The sequence below is a fragment of the Oncorhynchus kisutch genome, linkage group LG5 (genome assembly GCF_002021735.2).
Source record: "Oncorhynchus kisutch isolate 150728-3 linkage group LG5, Okis_V2, whole genome shotgun sequence".
Taxonomy (NCBI): Eukaryota; Metazoa; Chordata; class Actinopteri; order Salmoniformes; family Salmonidae; genus Oncorhynchus; species Oncorhynchus kisutch.
The window spans coordinates 5481386-5503772 of record NC_034178.2 but is presented as its reverse complement, the minus strand read 5'-3'; the positions used below and the strand labels follow the sequence as shown (position 1 = coordinate 5503772).

Genomic DNA, 22387 nt, shown 5'->3' with positions numbered 1-22387 from the left:
CAGACTGAAGTCTGTGGTTTCATTAGTCATTATCAGGATATCCAGCACATTATCATTGGTCTTCAGTCTGTTCAGGAGAATGAGAGTCTAATCTGTGTCTCTGCAAACGGCCCAAAAGCAAGGTCATGTCTTAAGCAGTCGCTCGTTCAACTGTAGGCCCACAGACGATCAACAGATAAACTATCAATATTTGCCCTGTTTTCGCCTACCCCCTAGCGGCTCAACACGGCCACAAGAAGGTTTGGAATTTAGGAAGCAATTCAATAGAACGTATCACTTGTATTCTACTGTATCTGCATCACAATGTACAGTTGCCTACCTCAAGCCTATCAATGGACAAACCAACATGCGACTGTAACTACCTCGATGCTGATTTTATTACGGTGCAATGAATGAGTGCTGGAAAATATAAACTCATTATGGACTGCTGTAACGCGGGACTGTGGTAAGTATAGGTCCTGCCAGACAACTTGTCGACACTGTCCATTTTGTTGTCGCTGCTAGTGCTACAGTACTTGTTAGTTACAACAGTCTCGTGTTGCTGCTACAATGTAACCACAATGTGAAGAGTAGAGAAGTTCCCACGTGTGGCGTATTTTTGCCCAATCACGGTCGTTTAAAGTTTCCGTAATCACGCCCCTGGGTGTGTCTGCCTTGTTCCGGAGCAATCAAATGTTGCAATGTTGAAATGCTCTTGGCGTTCGACGAATCAAGGCGCTCCTTATAGCAAAATAAGCATCCTACCATATGCAGGGGAAACGCTAGGTTCCATCCCTGTGATATCAAGAAGCAAGGTATGGAATCATCGCCGGGACCAACGCTACTTCGTTAGCTGTCAAACTTGACCAAATATAAGATTAATTTCTAGGACATAGAACCAATTTGAAGTATACGTTCCCGTCGTAGAAAAGTTGGGTGGGGTTTGACATGTATTGTGTGAGTCGCTAGCCTAGAAAAGTCTGGGGCTTTTTGATAGACTTGTCGGTCGATCGTGGTGAAGTAGCCTATATCTGTGTTACTGTATCTTTCATATTATTGCCATTTTGTAACCGGTGACTCGCTTGCTACAGTTTGCTGCTAGCGATATAAGTTGGCTGACTTGCAGTGCTGACTGAGCCTACATTAAGCCCGCAGAGAGGCGAGTGTAGGGCACTTGGGGACTAGGGTTGTGTTTTTGTAGCTGACACAGCTGAATTACGGGCGAACAAACCAGACAGGCGTTAGGTGAATAGATGTATTGTCGCCTCATCACCCCCCCCCCCCATTGCATCTGTTGACTGTGTCTGGAATGATAATACTTTTTTGACAGCTGATCAAACTAATACATAGATGTTTGCTTTGCAGAGTCTTACTTTCAATCACTGTCACTTCTTGACAGATCTGTCATTAAAATGAAATATTTACTCAGTAGCCTAGCTTAAGCAATAATTTTAAATTAAATCCAGCCCATCACCATTGCTGTCCTTAGAGTGACACGCTGTGTCACAGTGTTGGCCAGTAGAGCAGGGCCATTCAGTTCCAGACCTGCAGGACCCAAACCCCTGTGGTTGTCATCCTTCCCTGCTAATCAGGGACTGACTCAGACCTGGCACACAAGGTGAATGGACTCTCTGCCCGATCAGTGACATGAATGAACTTCCAAGTAGAGAAGAGTCCCTCCAGACCTGGAGTTGAATAACCTGTCTATTGGTTTCCCTGTGTCCTATTCACCGTGGCCCTCTGTTGTCGCCTCGCAGTGCCAAAGTGTCGTCGCTATTCAGAATGCCACAGACCAACAAGTCCAGAAGTGCCTCAGCCAGTGGCTCTAGTACCGGACCGGACCGAGGGGAGGAAAGAGAAGAAGAAAGAGAGGAAGCGGAGCCAGAGCCAAAGGTCCAAGTCCAGGAAGCAGGGGATGGAGGAGGAGAGAACACTGGAGACCCAGAGATCATCAAGTCCCCTAGTGACCCCAAACAGTACAGGTAACATCAATGTTTACCTTACACACCAACATGTGTGTGTGAGAGAGAGAGAAAGATAATGTGTGTGTGTGAGAGTGAGAGAGAGAGAGAGACTGTGTGAGTGTGAGAGAGAGAGACTTTTTCTTTCCATCCGTCTGTTTGTTTGTCTGTCTGTCTGTCTGTCTGTCTGTCTGTCTGCGAGACTCTGCAGGGTGTCTGGGAGCGTAACAGGTCTCATGTTGGCCAAGGAGCGGTGTAAAGAAGACATTCTGCTGTCATTTTAAACCAACTGAAGCACGCAGTTTCGGAGGGCCAAACTGTGTGTGTGGTTGTGTCAGCATTTTAGAATAAGAGAATAGTGTTTACCTCTGTCTAACCCCTCCCACAGGTACATCGAGCTGACCAATGGGCTTCGAGTTCTGCTAATTTCAGACTTCACTGGTCCCGCCTCTTCTGGAGATGACGAATCAGAGGAGGAGGAGGAACTGGAGGAGGAAGAGGAGGAAGAAGACTCAGGAGAGGAAACAGAGGAAGAGTCTGAAGAAGAGGAGGATGACAAGGACAGTGACTTTGAGGATGACGAGGATGGAGGGAAGAGGAAGAAGGGACACTCAGAGAAACAGGTGAGAGGGTGACCTGAAGAGGAAATAGCAGCACATTAGCAGCAATAGTAATAAGGGTGTTGATGATTGTGTGTTTGTGTGTGTGTTTGCGTGTGTGTGTCAGTCTGCAGCAGCGCTGTGTGTGGGTATTGGCAGCTTCAGTGACCCCAATGACCTCCCAGGCCTCGCCCACTTCCTGGAACACAGTGAGTATGATGGCCCTTAAGGATGAGATGGTTTTGTTGTAATAAATCTGGTGCAATGCTGTGTTTGTGACACAAGGGGATATAAAACAGACTCTCCTCTCCTCCCCCTCTCCTCTCCTCCTGTAGTGGTGTTCATGGGCAGTGAGAAGTACCCATCAGAGAATGGTTTCGATGCCTTCCTGAAGAAACATGGGGGCAGTGACAACGCTTCCACGGACTGTGAGAGAACCGTCTTCCAGTTTGACGTCCAGAGAAAGAAATTCAGAGAGGCTCTGGACAGGTCAGCAACACACCACCATTATAGTCTCTGTGCCTTGTCTCTTGTTTCGGATTAGTCCATCTGACTTTGTACCTGTCTGTGATTGGCTCTCTCCAGATGGGCCCAGTTTTTCATCTGTCCTCTGATGATCCGAGACGCCATCGACAGGGAGGTGGAAGCTGTCGACTCCGGTGAGAGGCATTCTGGGGGAAAAATGTTGACTTTATTCAGACCTTATGCACTGGTTATGTAGTGACCTGCTCCCCCTTCTCTCTTTTATCAGAGTACCAACTGGCCAAGCCGTCTGACTCTCACAGGAAAGAGATGTTGTTTGGGAGTCTAGCGAAGCCAGGTCACCCCATGGGCAAGTTCTGCTGGGGTGAGGACACGCACGCATGCACGCACACACACACACACAAAAAAACTACTCTGTGTACTGTGTTGTCATGTGTAAAGGAGAGACAGATGTTGTGTTATTGTGGTATGTGACTGAGCTGTTGTCATGGTTTCACCCGGTGGTTGTCATGGTTTCCCCAGGTAATGCCCAGACTCTGAAGACAGAGCCCAGGAAAAAGAAGATCAATGTTTACAAGAGGCTCCGCTCCTTCTGGAAGAGACATTACTCTGCCCACTACATGACCCTGGCTGTGCAGTCTAAAGGTGATGCGCACTCACACACACACATACACACACACGACCTTGCCGCGCAGTCACACATGTAACTCTGTCGTCCTCCATACACACACACGACCTTGCCGCGCAGTCACACATGTAACTCTGTCGTCCTCCTCTGTCGGTGTGTGTGTGTGTCTGTGTGTGTGTGTGTAGAGAAGCTGGACACTCTAGAGGAGTGGGTGAAGGAGATCTTCAGTGGAGTGCCCAACAAGTGAGTCTCAGCTGTACATGAATCCCTCACCATTCAAATATTATATGGCCATTTAGCGAACACTTACTGAACCCTGTTCCTCAGTGCTCAGCCCAAGCCGGACTTCTCTGAGCTGCTAGATCCCTTTGATACTCCAGCCTTCAACAAGCTGTACAGAGGTAGGAACACCTGCTCTATTGAGCTGACCTGCACAGCCTTTCCTCCTGATCTCCATTAGAGCCATACAGCTTCAGTTCAGCTCACTAAAAACAAGATTTTGAATGGGAATGAATTGTTGGTTCCCAAAAAGATACGCTCACAAGTGTAGTAAGACATAGCTGTGTGTTTCAGTTGTTCCTGTGAGGAAGGTCCATGCTCTGACCATCACCTGGTCCCTGCCTCCTCAGGAGAAACACTACAGGTAAGAAACACAACTACATATAATACAGCTACTCCAGATAGTACAGCTATTACATATAATACAGCTGTTACATATAATACAGCTGTTACATATAATACAGCTATTACAGATAATACAGCTACTCCAGATAATACAGCTATTACATATAATACAGCTGTTACATATAATACAGCTGTTACATATAATACAGCTATTACAGATAATACAGCTACTCCAGATAGTACAGCTATTACATATAATACAGCTGTTACATATAATACAGCTATTACATATAATACAGCTATTACATATAATACAGCTATTACATATAATACAGCTGTTACATATAATACAGCTATTACAGATAATACAGCTACTCCAGATAATACAGCTACTCCAGATAATACAGCTACTACAGATAGTACAGCTACTACAGATAATACAGCTATTACAGATAATACAGCTACTCCAGATAATACAGCTACTCCAGATAGTACAGCTATTACATATAATACAGCTATTACATATAATACAGCTACTACAGATAATACAGCTACTCCAGATAGTACAGCTATTATATATAATACAGCTACTGCAGATAATACAGATAATATAGCTATTACAGATAATACAGATACTCCAGATAATACAGCTACTCCAGATAATACAGCTACTCCAAATTGTCCAACTGAATGTAGTCAACTGAAATGTGTCTTCCGCATTTAACCCAACCCCTCTGAATCATAGAGGTGCGGGGGGCTGCCTTAATCGACATCCACTTCTTCGACGCCCGGGGAACTGTGGGTTAACTGCCTTGCTTAGGGGCAGAATGACACATTTTTCACATGTCAGCTCAGCGATTTGATCCAGCAACCTTCTGGTTACTGGCCCAATGCTCTAACCTCTAGTATAATAGAGCTACTACAGATAATACAGCTACTACAGATATTACAGGTACTACATATAATACAGCTACTACAGATATTACAGGTACTACATATAATACAGCTACTACAGATAATACAGCTACTACAGATAGTACAGCTACTACAGATATTACAGGTACTACATATAATACAGCTACTACAGATAATACAGCTACTACAGATAGTACAGCTACTACAGATATTACAGGTACTACATATAATACAGCTACTACAGATAATACAGCTACTACAGATATTACAGGTACTACATATAATACAGCTACTACAGATAATACAGCTACTACAGATAGTACAGCTACTACATATAATACAGCTACTACAGATAATACAGCTACTACAGATATTACAGACAATACAGCTATTACAGATAATACAGCTATTACAGATAATACAGCTACTACAGATATTACAGACAATACAGCTATTACAGATAATACAGCTACTACAGATAATACAGCTACTACAGATAGTACAGCTACTACATATAATACAGCTACTACAGATAATACAGCTACTCCAGATAATACAGCTACTACAGATAATACAGCTACTACAGATAATACAGCTACTACAGATATTACAGCTACTACAGATAGTACAGCTACTACAGATAGTACAGCTACTACAGATAATACAGCTATTACAGATAATACAGCTACTACAGATATTACAGCTACTACAGATATTACAGCTACTACAGATAGTACAGCTACTACAGATAGTACAGCTATTACAGATAATACAGCTACTACAGATAATACAGCTACTACAGATAATACAGCTACTATAGATAATATGGCTACTACAGATAATACAGCTAGTATAGATAATACAGATACTACAGATAATACAGCTACTGCAGATAATACAGATAATACAGCTATTACAGATAATACAGCTACTACAGATAGTACAGCTACTACAGATAGTACAGCTACTCCAGATAATACAGCTACTGCAGATAATACAGATACTATAGATAATATGGCTACTACAGATAATACAGCTAGTATAGATAATACAGATACTACAGATAATACAGCTAATACAGTTACTGCAGATAATACAGATAATACAGCTACTGCAGATAATACAGATAATACAGCTATTACAGATAATACAGCTACTACAGATAGTACAGCTACTACAGATAGTACAGCTACTACATATAATACAGCTATTACAGATAGTACAGCTATTACATATAATACAGCTACTACAGATAGTACAGCTACTCCAGATAATACAGCTACTGCAGATAATACAGATAATACAGCTATTACAGATAATACAGCTATTACAGATAGTACAGCTATTACATATAATACAGCTACTACAGATATTACAGCTACGACAGATATTACATGTAATACAGCTACTACAGACAGTACAGCTACTACATATAATACAGCTTTATAACAGAGGAACTACAGGAGAGATACTACTCCAGACAGCTTTATAACAGACAGCTTTATAACAGAGGAACTACAGGAGAGATACTACAGTTGATGATGCACCTCTCTCTCTGCCTCACTCTTTCTTCCTCTCTTCAACCCCCCATCCCGTTCTTGCTCCACCTCTCTCTCTCTCTTTCTCAGGGTGAAGCCTCTCCACTACATCTCTTGGCTGATTGGTCACGAGGGCACAGGCAGCATCCTATCAATTCTCAGGAGGAAGTGAGTCAGAACTACAGCATACAGGACTACATAACCCACAATGCACTGTTTTATAGCAATGTTTATGTGGCAACTGTACTTAGGTGCTGAGGTGTGTGTGTGTGTGTGTGTGTGTGTAGGTGCTGGGCCATGGCTCTGTTTGGAGGGAACAGTGAAACAGGCTTTGACCAGAACTCTACCTACTCCATCTTCTCCATCTCCATCACACTCACTGACCAAGGATTCCAGAACTTCTACCAGGTTGGTACACAGTCACTGACCAAGGATTCCAGAACTTCTACCAGGTTGGTACACACTCACTGACCAAAGATTTCAGAACTTCTACCAGGTTGGTACACACTCACTGACCAAGGATTCTAGAACTTCTACCAGGTTGGTACACACTCACTGACCAAGGATTCTAGAACTTCTAACCCTAACCCTAGTTATAAACCTAACCCTAGTTATAAACCTAACCCTAGTTATAACCCTAACCCTAATTATAACCCTAACCCTAATTATAAACCTAACCCTAGTTATAAACCTAACCCTAGTTATAACCCTAACCCTAATTATAACCCTAACCCTAGTTATAAACCTAACCCTAGTTATAAACCTAACCCTAGTTATAAACCTAACCCTAGTTATAAACCTAACCCTAGTTATAAACCTAACCCTAGTTATAACCCTAACCCTAATTATAACCCTAACCCTAGTTATAAACCTAACCCTAGTTATAACCCTAACCCTAGTTATAACCCTAACCCTAGTTATAAACCTAACCCTAGTTATAACCCTAGTTATAACCCTAACCCTAGTTATAAACCTAACCCTAGTTATAAACCTAACCCTAGTTATAACCCTAACCCTAGTTATAACCCTAACCCTAGTTATAACCCTAACCCTAGTTATAAACCTAACCCTAGTTATAACCCTAGTTATAAACCTAACCCTAGTTATAACCCTAGTTATAAACCTAACCCTAGTTATAACCCTAACCCTAGTTATAACCCTAACCCTAGTTATAACCCAAACCCTAGTTATAACCCTAACCCTAGTTATAAACCTAACCCTAGTTATAACCCTAACCCTAGTTATAAACCTAACCCTAGTTATAAACCTAACCCTAGTTATAACCCTAACCCTAGTTATAACCCTAACCCTAGTTATAACCCCTAACCCTAGTTATAACCCTAACCCTAGTTATAACTAAAACCCTAGTTATAAACCTAACCCTAGTTATAAACCTAACCCTAGTTATAACTAAAACCCTAGTTATAAACCTAACCCTGGTTATAACCCTAACCCTAGTTATAAACCTAACCCTAGTTATAACCCTAACCCTAGTTATAAACCTAACCCTAGTTATAACCCTAACCCTAGTTATAAACCTAACCCTAGTTATAAACCTAACCCTAGTTATAACCCTAACCCTAGTTATAAACCTAACCCTAGTTATAACCCTAACCCTAGTTATAAACCTAACCCTAGTTATAACCCTAACCCTAGTTATAAACCTAACCCTAGTTATAAACCTAACCCTAGTTATAAACCTAACCCTAGTTATAACCCTAACCCTAGTTATAACCCTAACCCTAGTTATAACCCTAACCCTAGTTATAAACCTAACCCTAGTTATAAACCTAACCCTAGTTATAAACCTAACCCTAGTTATAAACCTAACCCTAGTTATAAACCTAACCCTAGTTATAACCCTAACCCTAGTTATAAACCTAACCCTAGTTATAACCCTAACCCTAGTTATAAACCTAACCCTAGTTATAACCCTAACCCTAGTTATAACCCTAACCCTAGTTATAAACCTAACCCTAGTTATAAACCTAACCCTAGTTATAAACCTAACCCTAGTTATAAACCTAACCCTAGTTATAAACCTAACCCTAGTTATAACCCTAACCCTAGTTATAACCCTAACCCTAGTTATAAACCTAACCCTAGTTATAAACCTAACCCTAGTTATAACCCTAACCCTAGTTATAAACCTAACCCTAGTTATAAACCTAACCCTAGTTATAACCCTAACCCTAGTTATAACCCTAACCCTAGTTATAACCCTAACCCTAGTTATAAACCTAACCCTAGTTATAAACCTAACCCTAGTTATAACCCTAACCCTAGTTATAACCCTAACCCTAGTTATAACCCAAACCCTAGTTATAACCCTAACCCTAGTTATAACCCTAACCCTAGTTATAAACCTAACCCTAGTTATAACCCTAACCCTAGTTATAACCCTAACCCTAGTTATAAACCTAACCCTAGTTATAACCCTAACCCTAGTTATAACCCTAACCCTAGTTATAACCCTAACCCTAGTTATAACCCTAACCCTAGTTATAACTAAAACCCTAGTTATAAACCTAACCCTAGTTATAAACCTAACCCAAGTTATAAACCTAACCCTAGTTATAACCCTAACCCTAGTTATAACCCTAACCCTAGTTATAAACCTAACCCTAGTTATAAACCTAACCCTAGTTATAACCCTAACCCTAGTTATAACCCAAACCCTAGTTATAACCCTAACCCTAGTTATAACCCTAACCCTAGTTATAAACCTAACCCTAGTTATAACCCTAACCCTAGTTATAAACCTAACCCTAGTTATAAACCTAACCCTAGTTATAACCCTAACCCTAGTTATAACCCTAACCCTAGTTATAACCCTAACCCTAGTTATAACCCTAACCCTAGTTATAACTAAAACCCTAGTTATAAACCTAACCCTAGTTATAAACCTAACCCTAGTTATAACTAAAACCCTAGTTATAAACCTAACCCTAGTTATAACCCTAACCCTAGTTATAAACCTAACCCTAGTTATAACCCTAACCCTAGTTATAAACCTAACCCTAGTTATAACCCTAACCCTAGTTATAAACCTAACCCTAGTTATAAACCTAACCCTAGTTATAAACCTAACCCTAGTTATAACCCTAACCCTAGTTATAACCCTAACCCTAGTTATAAACCTAACCCTAGTTATAAACCTAACCCTAGTTATAAACCTAACCCTAGTTATAAACCTAACCCTAGTTATAACCCTAACCCTAGTTATAAACCTAACCCTAGTTATAAACCTAACCCTAGTTATAACCCTAACCCTAGTTATAAACCTAACCCTAGTTATAACCCTAACCCTAGTTATAAACCTAACCCTAGTTATAACCCTAACCCTAGTTATAAACCTAACCCTAGTTATAAACCTAACCCTAGTTATAAACCTAACCCTAGTTATAAACCTAACCCTAGTTATAACCCTAACCCTAGTTATAACCCTAACCCTAGTTATAACCCTAACCCTAGTTATAAACCTAACCCTAGTTATAAACCTAACCCTAGTTATAAACCTAACCCTGAAGCCTAAAATAGTATTTTTACAAGTGAGGACTGGCAAAATGTCCTCACTTCTCTGAATTTTAGTTGGCTTACTATTCTAGTGAGCACTTTTGGTACTCAACAGTATAGTAAAACGTTTGGTACACAGTACACACATTATGTGTTTCTCTACAGGTGGCTCACCTGGTCTTCCAGTATCTCAAGATGCTACAGAGCCTGGGTCCCCAACAAAGGTAGTGTCTGTGTGATTAGGGCTTCATTATAGGCATGTGAAAGGCAGAATATGTGCTTTATTTATACAGTATATGACTATCTCTCTACCTCTCTCTCTATCTCTCTCTATCTCTCTCCCTCTCTCTCTATCTCTCTCTCTATCTCTCTCCCTCTCTCTCTATCTCTCTCTCTATCTCTCTCCCTCTCTCTCCCTCTCTCTCTATCTCTCTCTCCATCTCTCTCCCTCTCTCTCTATCTCTCTCTCTCTCTCTCTCCCTCTCTCTCTATCTCTCTCTCTCTCTCTCTCCCTCTCTCTCTATCTCTCTCTCTATCTCTCTCTCCCTCTCTCTCTCTCTATCTCTCTCTCCCTCTCTCTCTATCTCTCTCTATCTCTCTCTCTATCTCGCTCGCCCTCTGTCTCTCTCTCTATCTCTCTCTCCATCTCCCTCTCTCTCTATCTCTCTCTCTATCTCCATCTCGCTCGCCCTCTGTCTCTCTCTCTATCTCTCTCTCTATCTCGCTCGCTCTCTCTTTCTCTCTCTCCATCTCGCTCGCCCTCTGTCTCTCTCTCTCTCTCCCTCTGCCTCTCTCTCTCTCTCTATGTTTGTAGGATCTATGAGGAGATTCAAAAGATTGAAGCCAATGAGTTTCACTACCAGGAACAGGTAATACTACTAGCATTCTCCTCCTATCTACAAGTACAGGAATGAAAGCCAACCAAACGATGCACCCCTGTGTGTTTCAGACGGACCCTATAGAGTATGTGGAGGATATCTGTGAGAACATGCAGCTGTTTCCTAAAGAACACTTCCTCACCGGAGACCAGCTCATGTTCCAGTATTCACCTGAGGTACGGACTGTGTGTGTGTGTGTGTTTAGGTGATCGTTGCGGCCCTTTCCTTGCTTACGAAGCTAACCTGGTGTGTGTGTATGTGCTGTTTGGAGAAGGTGCTTTCTGTATCCTTAAGTGTCCATACATACAAAGAAATGTTTGAATCCTTCTTGAATGTAATTTGTTGATTCAAATAAAGTATTTATTGTGTGTGTGTGTGTGGTGTGTGTGTGTAGGTGATCAGTGCGGCCCTGTCCTTGCTGACTCCAGACAGATCCAACCTGTTGCTGCTCTCTCCAGACCACGAAGGCCACTGTCCCCTCAGGGAGAAATGGTTTGGGACGCATTACAGCATAGAGGGTGAGCCACACACACACACACACACACACACACACACACGGGCCTACTACAGTGGCTTCAGAAAGTCTTCATACCCCTAGACTTGTTCCAGCCTGAGTTCAAAAGGGATTAAATATACACTACCATTCAAAAGTTTGGGGTCACTAGGAAAAGTCCTTGTTTTTGAAAGAAAAGCTCATTTTTTGTCCATTAAAATAACATCAAATTGATTAGAAATACAGTGTAGACATTGTTAATGTTGTAAATTATTATTGTAGCTGGAAACGGCAGATTTTTTATGGGATATGTACATTGGCGCACAGAGACCCATTATCAGCGACCGTCACTCCTGTGTTCCAATGGCACGTTGTGTTCGCTAATCCAAGTTCATCATTTTAAAAGGCTAATTGATCGTTAGAAAACCTTTTTGCAATTATGTTGGCACAGCTGAAAACTGTTGTGATGATTAAAGAAGCAATAAAACTGTCCTTCTTTAGACTAGTTCAGTTTCTTGAGCATCAGCATTTGTGGGTTCGATAACAGGCTCAAAATGGCCAGAAACAAAGACCTTTCTTCTGAAACTTGTCAGTCTATTCTTGCACTGAGAAATTAAGGCTATTCAGAGCTTTGTACACCTGGATTGTACAATATTTGCACATGATTCTTTTTCAAGTTCTTCAAGCTCTGTCAAGGTCGTTGTTGATCATTGATAGACAGCCATTTTCAGGTCTTGCCATAGATTTTCAAGACAATTTAAGTCAAAACTGTAACTAGGCCACTCAGGAACATTCAATACCGTCTTGGTAAACAACTCTTCAATGCCATACAACACTCCTTCCGTGGCCTCCAACTGCTCTTAAACGCTAGTAAAACCAAATGCATGCTTTTCAACCGTTCGCTGCCTGCACCCGCACGCCCGACTAGCATCACCACCCTGGATGGTTCCGACCTAGAATATGTGGACATCTATAAGTACCTAGGTGTCTGGCTAGACTGTAAACTCTCCTTCCAGACTCATATCAAACATCTCCAATCTAAAATCAAATCTAGAGTCTGCTTTCTATTCCGCAACAAAGCCTCCTTCACTCACGCCGCCAAACTTACCCTAGTAAAACTGACTATCCTACCGATCCTCGACTTCGGCGATGTCATCTACAAAATAGCTTCCAATACTCTACTCAGCAAACTGGATGCAGTTTATCACAGTGCCATCTGTTTTGTTACTAAAGCACCTTATACCACTCACCACTGCGACCTGGCCCTCGCTACATATTCGTTGCCAGACCTACTGGCTCCAGGTCAGGTACAAGTCCATGCTAGGTAAAGCTCCGCCTTATCTCAGTTCACTGGTCACGATGGCAACACCCAACCGTAGCACACGCTCCAGAAGGTGTATCTCACTGTTCATCCCTAAAGCCAACACCTAATTTGGCCGCCTTTCGTTCCAGTTCTCTGCTGCCTGTGACTGGAACGAATTGCAAATATCGCTGAAGTTGGAGACTTTTATCTCCCTCACCAACTTCAAACATCAGCTATCTGAGCAGCTAACCGATCGCTGCAGCTGTACATAGTCTATTGGTAAATAGCCCACCCATTTTCACCTACCTCATCCCCATACTGTTTTTATTTATTTACTTTTCTGCTCTTTTGCACACCAATATCTCTACCTGTACATGACCATCTGATCATTCATCACTCCAGTGTTAATCTGCAAAATTGTAATTATTCGCCTACCTCCTCATGCCTTTTGCACACAATGTATATAGACTCTCTTTTTTTCTACTGTGTTATTGACTTGTTAATTGTTTACTCCATGTGTAACTCTGTGTTGTCTGTTCACACTGCTATGCTTTATCTTGGCCAGGTCGCAGTTGTAAATGAGAACTTGTTCTCAACTAGCCTACCTGGTTAAATAAAGGTGAAATAAAAATATTTGGCCTTGTGTTTTAGGTTATTGTCCTGCTGAAAGGTGAATTTGTCTCCCGGTATCTGTTGGAAAGCAGACTGAACCAGGTGTTCCTCTTTGCCTGTGCTTAGATATATTCCGTTTCTTTTTATCCTAGTCATGCCGATGACAAGCATACCAATAACATGATGCAGCCATCACCATGCTTGAAAATATGAAGAGTGGTACTCAGTGATGTGTTGTGTTGGTTTCGGCCCAAACATAACACTTTGTGTTCAGGACATAAAGTTTATTTCTTTGCCACATGTTTTTCAGTTTTATTTTAATGCCTTAATGGAAACAGGATGCATGTTTTGGAATATTTTTTATTCTGTACAGGCTAGTGTTGTGAAGTAACTACAATGTTGTTTATACATCCTCAGTTTTCTCCTATCACATCCATTAAACTCTGTAACTGGTTTCCTTCCTCTCTGGCAACTGAGTTAGGAAGGACGCCTGTATCTTTGTAGTGACTGGGTGTATTGATGCACCATCCAAAGTGTAATTAATTAACTTCACCATGCTGAAATATATTTAGATATTCAATCTGTTTTTTTAAACCATTTAACCAGCCCTTCTTTGCTGGGCATTGGAAAACCTCCCTGGTCTTTGTGGTTGAATCTGTGCTTGAAATGTACTGCTCGACTGAGGGACCTTACAGACCATTGTATGTGTGGGGTACAGTGATGAGGTAGTCATTCAAAAATCATGTTAAACACTATTATTCCACACAGAGTGAGCCCATGCAACTTATTATGTGACTTGTTAAGCACATGTTTACTCCTGATCGTATTTAGGCTTTTAGTATTTACTCAAGACATTTACTCAAGACATTTCGGCTTTTCATTATTAATTCATTTGTAAAATGTCTAAAAACATAATTCCACTTTGACGTTATGGGGTATTGTGTGTAGACCAGTGACACAACATCTCAATTGAATCCATTTTAAATTCAGGCTGTAACACAACAAATCTTGGAAAAAGTCAAGAGGTGTGAATACTTTCTGAAGGCTCTGTGTGTGTTTACATTATTAGAGGACCAGATCATGTCAACATGGTCCCAGTATGTAGAGAAAGAGAGAAGGTATCCTGATAGTTGTCTCTTCTCTGTCCAGATATCCAGCAGGAGTGGAGAGAGCGCTGGAACGGAGACTTTGAGCACAACTCTGACCTGCACCTCCCTGTCGAGAACAAGTTCATCGGTTAGTGTGTGTGTGTCTGTGTGTGTCTGTGTGTTTCTGTGTTGTGAACCTTCCTAATGTGTTCATATTTCGTGTCTTCCTTCCAGCGACTGATTTCAGCCTGAAGCAGTCTGACTGTCCTGATACTGAGCTGCCAGTCAGAGTAACTGCCAACGACCGAGGATGTCTCTGGTACAAGAAGGACAACAAGTTCAACATACCCAAAGGTGTGTGTGTGTGTGTGTTAGGGCTATGACGGTCATGGTTTGGATGACGGTAGATTGGCCAACGCAATGTTATAACTGTTTGAATAGTAATACCAGAAATAGAAGGGTCCCCATTCAATTCAGAGATGGCATAATGGATGGACTGGCAGCCACTGCGAGTGTACCCACAGGAGGGTTTACTCCGCCCAAAATCCGTCTGCGAAAATAAGACCACGAAGTGAGGAATTTTTGGAAAAGAGGTCAATGTGAGAGTGTTGAATTTGGTGAACAAACAATGTAATTGCTAAATTGCCACGTGAGGCTTATTTGATCTGATAGATTTTCAGGAATGGTTAGGTTGTTACAAATGCACTGATATAAGTGGACGCATTTGACCAACTTTGAAAAAAACGACTTCATATCAGAGTTGTACCTGTTGTTCAGGTGGGACCATTCTGCCCTCTCATTGGCAAGAATGGTCCCACCTGAATGCCTTCCATCTTTAAGGACATGTATTTCCATTGTTAGAGCGGTCACTCCACTATCTTGTCAATATAATTGAACATCTTTGATTCAACTCAACTGACGTTACAAAAAAAGACATTTCATTGCAAGAGCCACATCAGTTAACATCATTTGAATGAACATTCTACATTACCATGGATGTTATTGCGTCCCAATACCATGCATCCATCCCTAGTGTAACCATGAGTTTACCAGTCAAATTGCCCGGGTAAAGAGGTTCCAAGCATATAGATCCTCTTAAATGATTATTCTACTTGATAATTCTATGGTTCCAAGCCCATTCTCTTCATGTGTGCTGCTGTTTCCTAGGCAACCTGAAGACTGGTTTGCTCCAGCACCTTGCTTGTTTCAACTAGGAGCAACAAAGTTTCATCATGTTGTTTAGAGTACATGTTACAGCAGAAACAGACTCAATTGCACAAATTCCAGGCCGTCCTGTTCGTACCCCAAAAAACAATAATTATGACAGTTATTTTCCCTTCATAATGGTTTTCATCCACACAGTAATTGTGCCAACCCTAGTGTGTGTGTTTCAAAGTAGCTTCTTTATAAAACACACAATCTGGCCTCAATGTCCACATATTCTCTGAAAGGAAAATTTTGGTATTTGTTTCATTAGTCCATAGTTGATATAGTCACAGTTTATCATTTGCATCATACTGGGTGTGTTTCTGTATTTTGAAAGTTATATATCTTGAAAACATGATTGCTGACATGCAAAACATTTTGGGACTATATCAACAAAGGACTAGTGAAACAAATACCAAAATATTGTTTTTGGGTGGAGTTTTGCCTTAATCTCTATCTGGTACAGCCAGTAGAAAACGGTTCACCCCTCTGAGCCTGGTTCCTCTCTAGGTTTCTTCATAGGTTCCTTCCTTCTAGGGAGTTTTTACTGGCAACTGTTCTTCTGCTGATCATTTCTTTTTTTGAACCTTTATTTAATATATAAAGGGCTTTATAAAACATTTGATTTGAGTTACGACAACAGTGAACAATTAAAATGGTCAATAGCTATAATCTTTCATTGATCTGTCGTTTCCTCTCTCTCCGTTGATCTGGCGTTTCTAGTCTCTCTCCGTTAACGGTCATTTCTACTCTCTCTCCGTTGATCTGGCGTTTCTACTCTCTCTCCTTTGATCTGGCGTTTCTACTCTCCGTTGATCTGTTGTTTCTACTCTCTCTCCGTTGATCTGTTGTTTCTACTCTCTCTCCGTTGATCTGTCGTTTCTACTTTCTCCTTTTATCTGTCGTTTCTACTCTCTTCTTTGATCTGGCGTTTCTACTCTCTCTGTTGATCTGGCGTTTCTACTCTCTCTCCGTTGATCTGGCGTTTCTACTCTCTCTCCGTTGATCTGTTGTTTCTACTCTCTCCGTTGATCTGGCGTTTCTACTCTCTCCGTTGATCTGGCGTTTCTACTCTCTCTCGGTTGATCTGTTGTATCTACTCTCTCTCCGTTGATCTGTTGTATCTACTCTCTCTCCGTTGATCTGTCGTTTCTACTCTCTCTCCGTTGATCTGTCGTTTCTACTTTCTCCTTTTATCTGTCGTTTCTACTCTCTCCTTTGATCTGTCGTTTCTACTCTCTCCGTTGATCTGGCGTTTCTACTCTCTCCGTTGATCTGTTGTTTCTACTCTCTCTCCGTTGATCTGTTGTTTCTACTCTCTCTCCGTTGATCTGGCGTTTCTACTCTCTCCGTTGATCTGGCGTTTCTACTCTCTCTCCGTTGATCTGGCGTTTCTACTCTCTCTCCGTTGATCTGGCGTTTCTACTCTCTCTCCGTTGATCTGGCGTTTCTACTCTCTCTCCGTTGATCTGGCGTTTCTACTCTCTCTCCGTTGATCTGGCGTTTCTACTCTCTCTCCGTTGATCTGGCGTTTCTACTCTCTCTCCGTTGATCTGTTGTTTCTACTCTCTCTCCGTTGATCTGTTGTTTCTACTCTCTCTCCGTTGATCTGTTGTTTCTACTCTCTCTCCGTTGATCTGGCGTTTCTACTCTCTCCGTTGATCTGGCGTTTCTACTCTCTCTCCGTTGATCTGGCGTTTCTACTCTCTCTCCGTTGATCTGGCGTTTCTACTCTCTCTCCGTTGATCTGGCGTTTCTACTCTCTCTCCGTTGATCTGGCGTTTCTACTCTCTCTCGTTGATCTGGCGTTTCTACTCTCTCTCCGTTGATCTGGCGTTTCTACTCTCTCTCCGTTGATCTGGCGTTTCTACTCTCTCTCCGTTGATCTGGCGTTTCTACTCTCTCTCCGTTGATCTGGCGTTTCTACTCTCTCTCCGTTGGTCTGGCGTTTCTACTCTCTCCGTTGGTCTGGCGTTTCTACTCTCTCTCCGTTGATCTGGCGTTTCTACTCTCTCTCCGTTGATCTGGCGTTTCTACTCTCTCTCCGTTGATCTGGCGTTTCTACTCTCTCTCCGTTGATCTGGCGTTTCTACTCTCTCTCCGTTGATCTGGCGTTTCTACTCTCTCTCCGTTGATCTGTTGTTTCTACTCTCTCCGTTGATCTGGCGTTTCTACTCTCTCCGTTGATCTGGCGTTTCTACTCTCTCTCGGTTGATCTGTTGTATCTACTCTCTCTCCGTTGATCTGTTGTATCTACTCTCTCTCCGTTGATCTGTCGTTTCTACTCTCTCTCCGTTGATCTGTCGTTTCTACTTTCTCCTTTTATCTGTCGTTTCTACTCTCTCCTTTGATCTGTCGTTTCTACTCTCTCCGTTGATCTGGCGTTTCTACTCTCTCCGTTGATCTGTTGTTTCTACTCTCTCTCCGTTGATCTGTTGTTTCTACTCTCTCTCCGTTGATCTGGCGTTTCTACTCTCTCCGTTGATCTGGCGTTTCTACTCTCTCTCCGTTGATCTGGCGTTTCTACTCTCTCTCCGTTGATCTGGCGTTTCTACTCTCTCTCCGTTGATCTGGCGTTTCTACTCTCTCTCCGTTGATCTGGCGTTTCTACTCTCTCTCCATTGATCTGGCGTTTCTACTCTCTCTCCGTTGATCTGTTGTTTCTACTCTCTCTCCGTTGATCTGTTGTTTCTACTCTCTCTCCGTTGATCTGTTGTTTCTACTCTCTCCGTTGATCTGGCGTTTCTACTCTCTCTCCGTTGATCTGGCGTTTCTACTCTCTCTCCGTTGATCTGGCGTTTCTACTCTCTCTCCGTTGATCTGGCGTTTCTACTCTCTCTCCGTTGATCTGGCGTTTCTACTCTCTCTCCGTTGATCTGGCGTTTCTACTCTCTCTCCGTTGATCTGGCGTTTCTACTCTCTCTCCGTTGATCTGGCGTTTCTACTCTCTCCGTTGATCTGGCGTTTCTACTCTCTCTCCGTTGATCTGGCATTTCTACTCTCTCTCCGTTGATCTGGCGTTTCTACTCTCTCTCCGTTGGTCTGGCGTTTCTACTCTCTCCGTTGGTCTGGCGTTTCTACTCTCTCTCCGTTGATCTGGCGTTTCTACTCTCTCTCCGTTGATCTGGCGTTTCTACTCTCTCTCCGTTGATCTGGCGTTTCTACTCTCTCTCCGTTGATCTGGCGTTTCTACTCTCTCTCCGTTGATCTGGCGTTTCTACTCTCTCTCCGTTGATCTGGCGTTTCTACTCTCTCTCCGTTGATCTGGCGTTTCTACTCTCTCTCCGTTGATCTGGCGTTTCTACTCTCTCTCCGTTGATCTGGCGTTTCTTTTTTTTGCATTTTCCAATTAAAGAACATTCAAAACAAAAGTGAAGATATTAGACAACGATAGGACAAAGTGACAGTAACAGTAACAGACGAGCGTAACAAAACCAAAAAATATATATATAATTATATCTACAATAAGAAAAAAATAATAACGAGACATTGTATCACCTGCCGTCGGCTACATATTATACATTACGTGTGAAACATTATGTGAGGACGTTTCCTCTCTCTCCTTTGCTGATCTATCGTTTCTTATTTCTCTCCTTCAGCTTACATCCGCTTCCATCTCATCTCTCCGGTCATCCAGCAGTCAGCCAAGAAGTAAGTCCAGGGTTTAGTGAGCCATTAGCCAACAATTGTTTCACAGGTAGAGATTGTGCTAAAACTGCTAGCCTCTCGAGAATGCAGCCATAGCTAAGGAACTGTTTTACACAGTATTTTAATCCTGTTTCTCTCTGCTTATATTCCTCTCTCCAATCTCTCATCCCCAACACCCCTTCCCCCCTCTCTCACTCACTCCCACCCCTCTCCACCCACCCCTTCCTCTAATTCTCTGCTCCCCCCCCCCCCCCCCTAGCCTGGTGTTATTTGACCTGCTAGTGAACATACTGGGTCATAACCTAGCAGAGCCAGCCTACGAGGCTGACGTGGCCCAGCTGGACTACAAGCTGTCAGTAGGAGAACATGGACTGGTTATCAAGGTCAAGGGCTTCAACCACAAACTGCCTGTGAGTTAGACCCAGACACACTGCACCGCGCCACACACCACACTCACACACAAGGATAATGGTGTTCCCTCCTCTGTAGCTCCTGTTCCATCTGATCCTGGACCATCTGGCTGACTTCTCTGCCTGTCAAGATGTCTTCAATATGTTCTCTGAGCAGCTCAAAAAGGCCTACTTCAACATCCTCATACGACCTGAGAAACTGGGCAAGTACGTCACGCGTGTGTGTGTGTGGGTCTGTTTGTTGGTGTGTCCAACCTCACCATTTTCTTCTCTCTCTCACCAAACACACACTCTCAGGGACGTGCGGTTGTTGATCCTGGAGCATGGTCGCTGGTCCATGGTAGAGAAGTACCAGGCGCTGGCAGACGGTGGTCTGACTGTAGAACAACTGATGGAGTTCAGCAGAACCTTCAAGACCCAGCTCTATGCAGAGGGACTGGTGCAGGGGAACTTCACTAGCCAGGTGACTGGACCATGAAAACACACACACATTACACACCCTTTCCACCAAACCCTCTTGTATGATTTCTGCCATTTATTAAAGTGGTTTCTGTTTTCCCTGCAGGAGTCAATCCAGTTCCTGCAGTACGTCACTGAGTAAGTTTATACACACACACACACACACACACACACACACACACATATAACTTTCTTTGCTGTCTGTCTGTCAGTAAGCTGCAGTTCTCCAAGTTGCCAGCAGAGGTCTCTGTGTTGTTCAGAGTGGTGGAGCTGCCTCTGAAACAGCACCTCTGTAAGGTCAAAGCACTGAACAAGGGAGATGCCAACTCAGAGGTCACAGTCTACTACCAGGTACACACACACACACACACACACTGGTACAATTCATCTGTTCATGACTGATTGACTCGCCTCTGACATTCATTCACTCTTTTCCTTTCTCTCTCTCTCTCCAGTCTGGTCTGAAAAACCTCAGAGAACACACACTGATGGAGCTGCTGGTGGTGAGTACACCAACAACCATTCATCCTTTAATCCCCTAACCCCTCATCCCTTCTTCCTCTGACCTCTGTGTTGTTGATATTGTTGTGGTTCCAGATGCACATGGAGGAGCCCTGCTTTGACTTCCTCAGGACAAAAGAGACTCTGGGGTCAGTGTCTGTGTTTCACACTTCTGTCTCTCTGGTGACTAAATAGACCATGGAACCTCTGGAAAGAGTAGGAGTGTTAACCAGTGTCCCATCCTTCCTCAGTGTCCCAAACCTTCTCCAGTGTCCAATTGGATCAGTCAACTTAAACCCCTCTCTCCTCCAGGTATCATGTTTATCCAACCTGCAGAAACACGTCTGGAGTCCTGGGCTTCTCTGTCACGGTGGAAACACAGGCCACCAAGTTCAAGTGAGATCTTCATACTGACTGTATTGTGCACTGCAGTGATTTCGATGTGGCCTTCCTGAGGCTAGAAGTACTCTCTCTTATGACCTGTAAACACCTCTTATAGTAATGAAGTGGGCTCTCTCTTCTCTTTCCATCTCTCGTTCAGTACTGAGCTGGTAGAGTTGAAGATAGAGGAGTTTCTGTCTTCCTTTGGAGAGAAGTTGAGTGCCCTGACTGAGAGTGCCTTCAACACACAGGTATGTGTGTGTCTGACTATATATCCGAGTGTACTGAAGTTTACTTGTTAAGCTGAAGGTGTGTGTGTGTGTACAGGTGACTGCGCTGGTCAAGCTAAAGGAGTGTGAGGACACACACCTGGGAGAGGAGGTGGACAGGAACTGGGCCGAGGTCGTTACACAGCAGTATGTCTTCAACAGGCTTCACAGAGAGGTGAGACACACACAGGACAATTCAGTTTCTGCTGTGTGCAGAATTTTACATTGCTTTCTGTAGTTTCTGCAGACGTTTCATGTGTGACTGTGTGTGTGTGAGTAGATTGAGGCCCTGAAACAGATGACCAGAGCAGAGCTGGGATCCTGGTATCTGGAGCACCGCGGACACAACTGCAGAAAACTCAGTGTACATGTAAGTGTGTGTGTGTATAGTTGAGCAGTGCAGAAAACTCAGTGTACATGTAAGTGTGTGTGTATAGTTGAGCAGTGCAGAAAACTCAGTGTACGTGTGTGTATAGTTGAGCAGTGCAGAAAACTCAGTGTACATGTAAGTGTATAGTTGAGCTGTGTGCTCTAACATCGACCTCTCTTCCTAGGTGGTGGGTTTTGGGCCGGAGGAGGGCGACCCCCCAGCAGATGGCAACGGAGAGAGGGATGAGGAAGAGTGTGGCAGTTCATCCTACGGTGAAGTGTCCAAACTGACCTTCCTCCCCGCCTCGCCCAAGATGGCCGCCGCTACATCCATCATGGACATTCCTTCATTTACCCAGAGCCTTACCCTCTTCCCATACCACAAGATCATCCAATAGACTACCAGTATCTATTTTCTCAATATTTATTTCAAACTCTCTCTCCTTCATTGCCTGACCATAACATCATCTAATAAACTCAATGAGATACACAACCACTATCTTTGGGGCTGACTCTCTCACATATCA

The 22387-nt window shown here is 42.9% G+C and overlaps 1 protein-coding gene across 2 annotated transcripts; it reads left to right on the top strand.

Moving 5' to 3' along the window:
* Window positions 1-704: 704 nt before the first annotated feature.
* Window positions 705-22356, top strand: LOC109890379 (nardilysin). Of its 2 annotated transcripts, none has more exons than XM_031824241.1 (32): window positions 705-794; window positions 1737-1961; window positions 2329-2563; window positions 2667-2748; window positions 2875-3028; window positions 3125-3198; window positions 3291-3386; window positions 3545-3667; window positions 3836-3893; window positions 3978-4051; window positions 4224-4293; window positions 6818-6895; window positions 7015-7135; window positions 10409-10467; window positions 11058-11112; window positions 11193-11297; window positions 11516-11639; window positions 14679-14765; window positions 14852-14971; window positions 19423-19474; window positions 19731-19881; window positions 19961-20088; window positions 20179-20344; window positions 20447-20478; window positions 20553-20691; window positions 20796-20843; window positions 20938-20990; window positions 21154-21237; window positions 21383-21473; window positions 21550-21666; window positions 21772-21861; window positions 22046-22356. In XM_031824241.1, the coding sequence occupies exons 2-32, from the start codon at window positions 1762-1764 to the stop codon at window positions 22256-22258; spliced, it is 3279 nt and encodes a 1092-aa protein (XP_031680101.1). In that variant the 5' UTR covers window positions 705-794; window positions 1737-1761; the 3' UTR covers window positions 22259-22356. The 2 variants fall into 2 exon arrangements, with proteins under 2 accessions (XP_031680101.1, XP_031680100.1); XM_031824240.1 differs by having other exon boundaries at window positions 782-1597.
* Window positions 22357-22387: the final 31 nt, after the last annotated feature.

Coding starts and splice junctions, on each gene's coding strand:
- LOC109890379 (XM_031824241.1), top strand. CDS start 1,762: ATGCCACAGACCAACAAGTCCAGAAGTGCCTCAGCCAGTGGCTCTAGT. Junction 6,896..7,014: donor CTATCAATTCTCAGGAGGAA/GTGAGTCAGAAC, acceptor GTGTGTGTGTAG/GTGCTGGGCCATGGCTCTGT. Junction 21,474..21,549: donor AGAGTGCCTTCAACACACAG/GTATGTGTGTGT, acceptor GTGTGTGTACAG/GTGACTGCGCTGGTCAAGCT.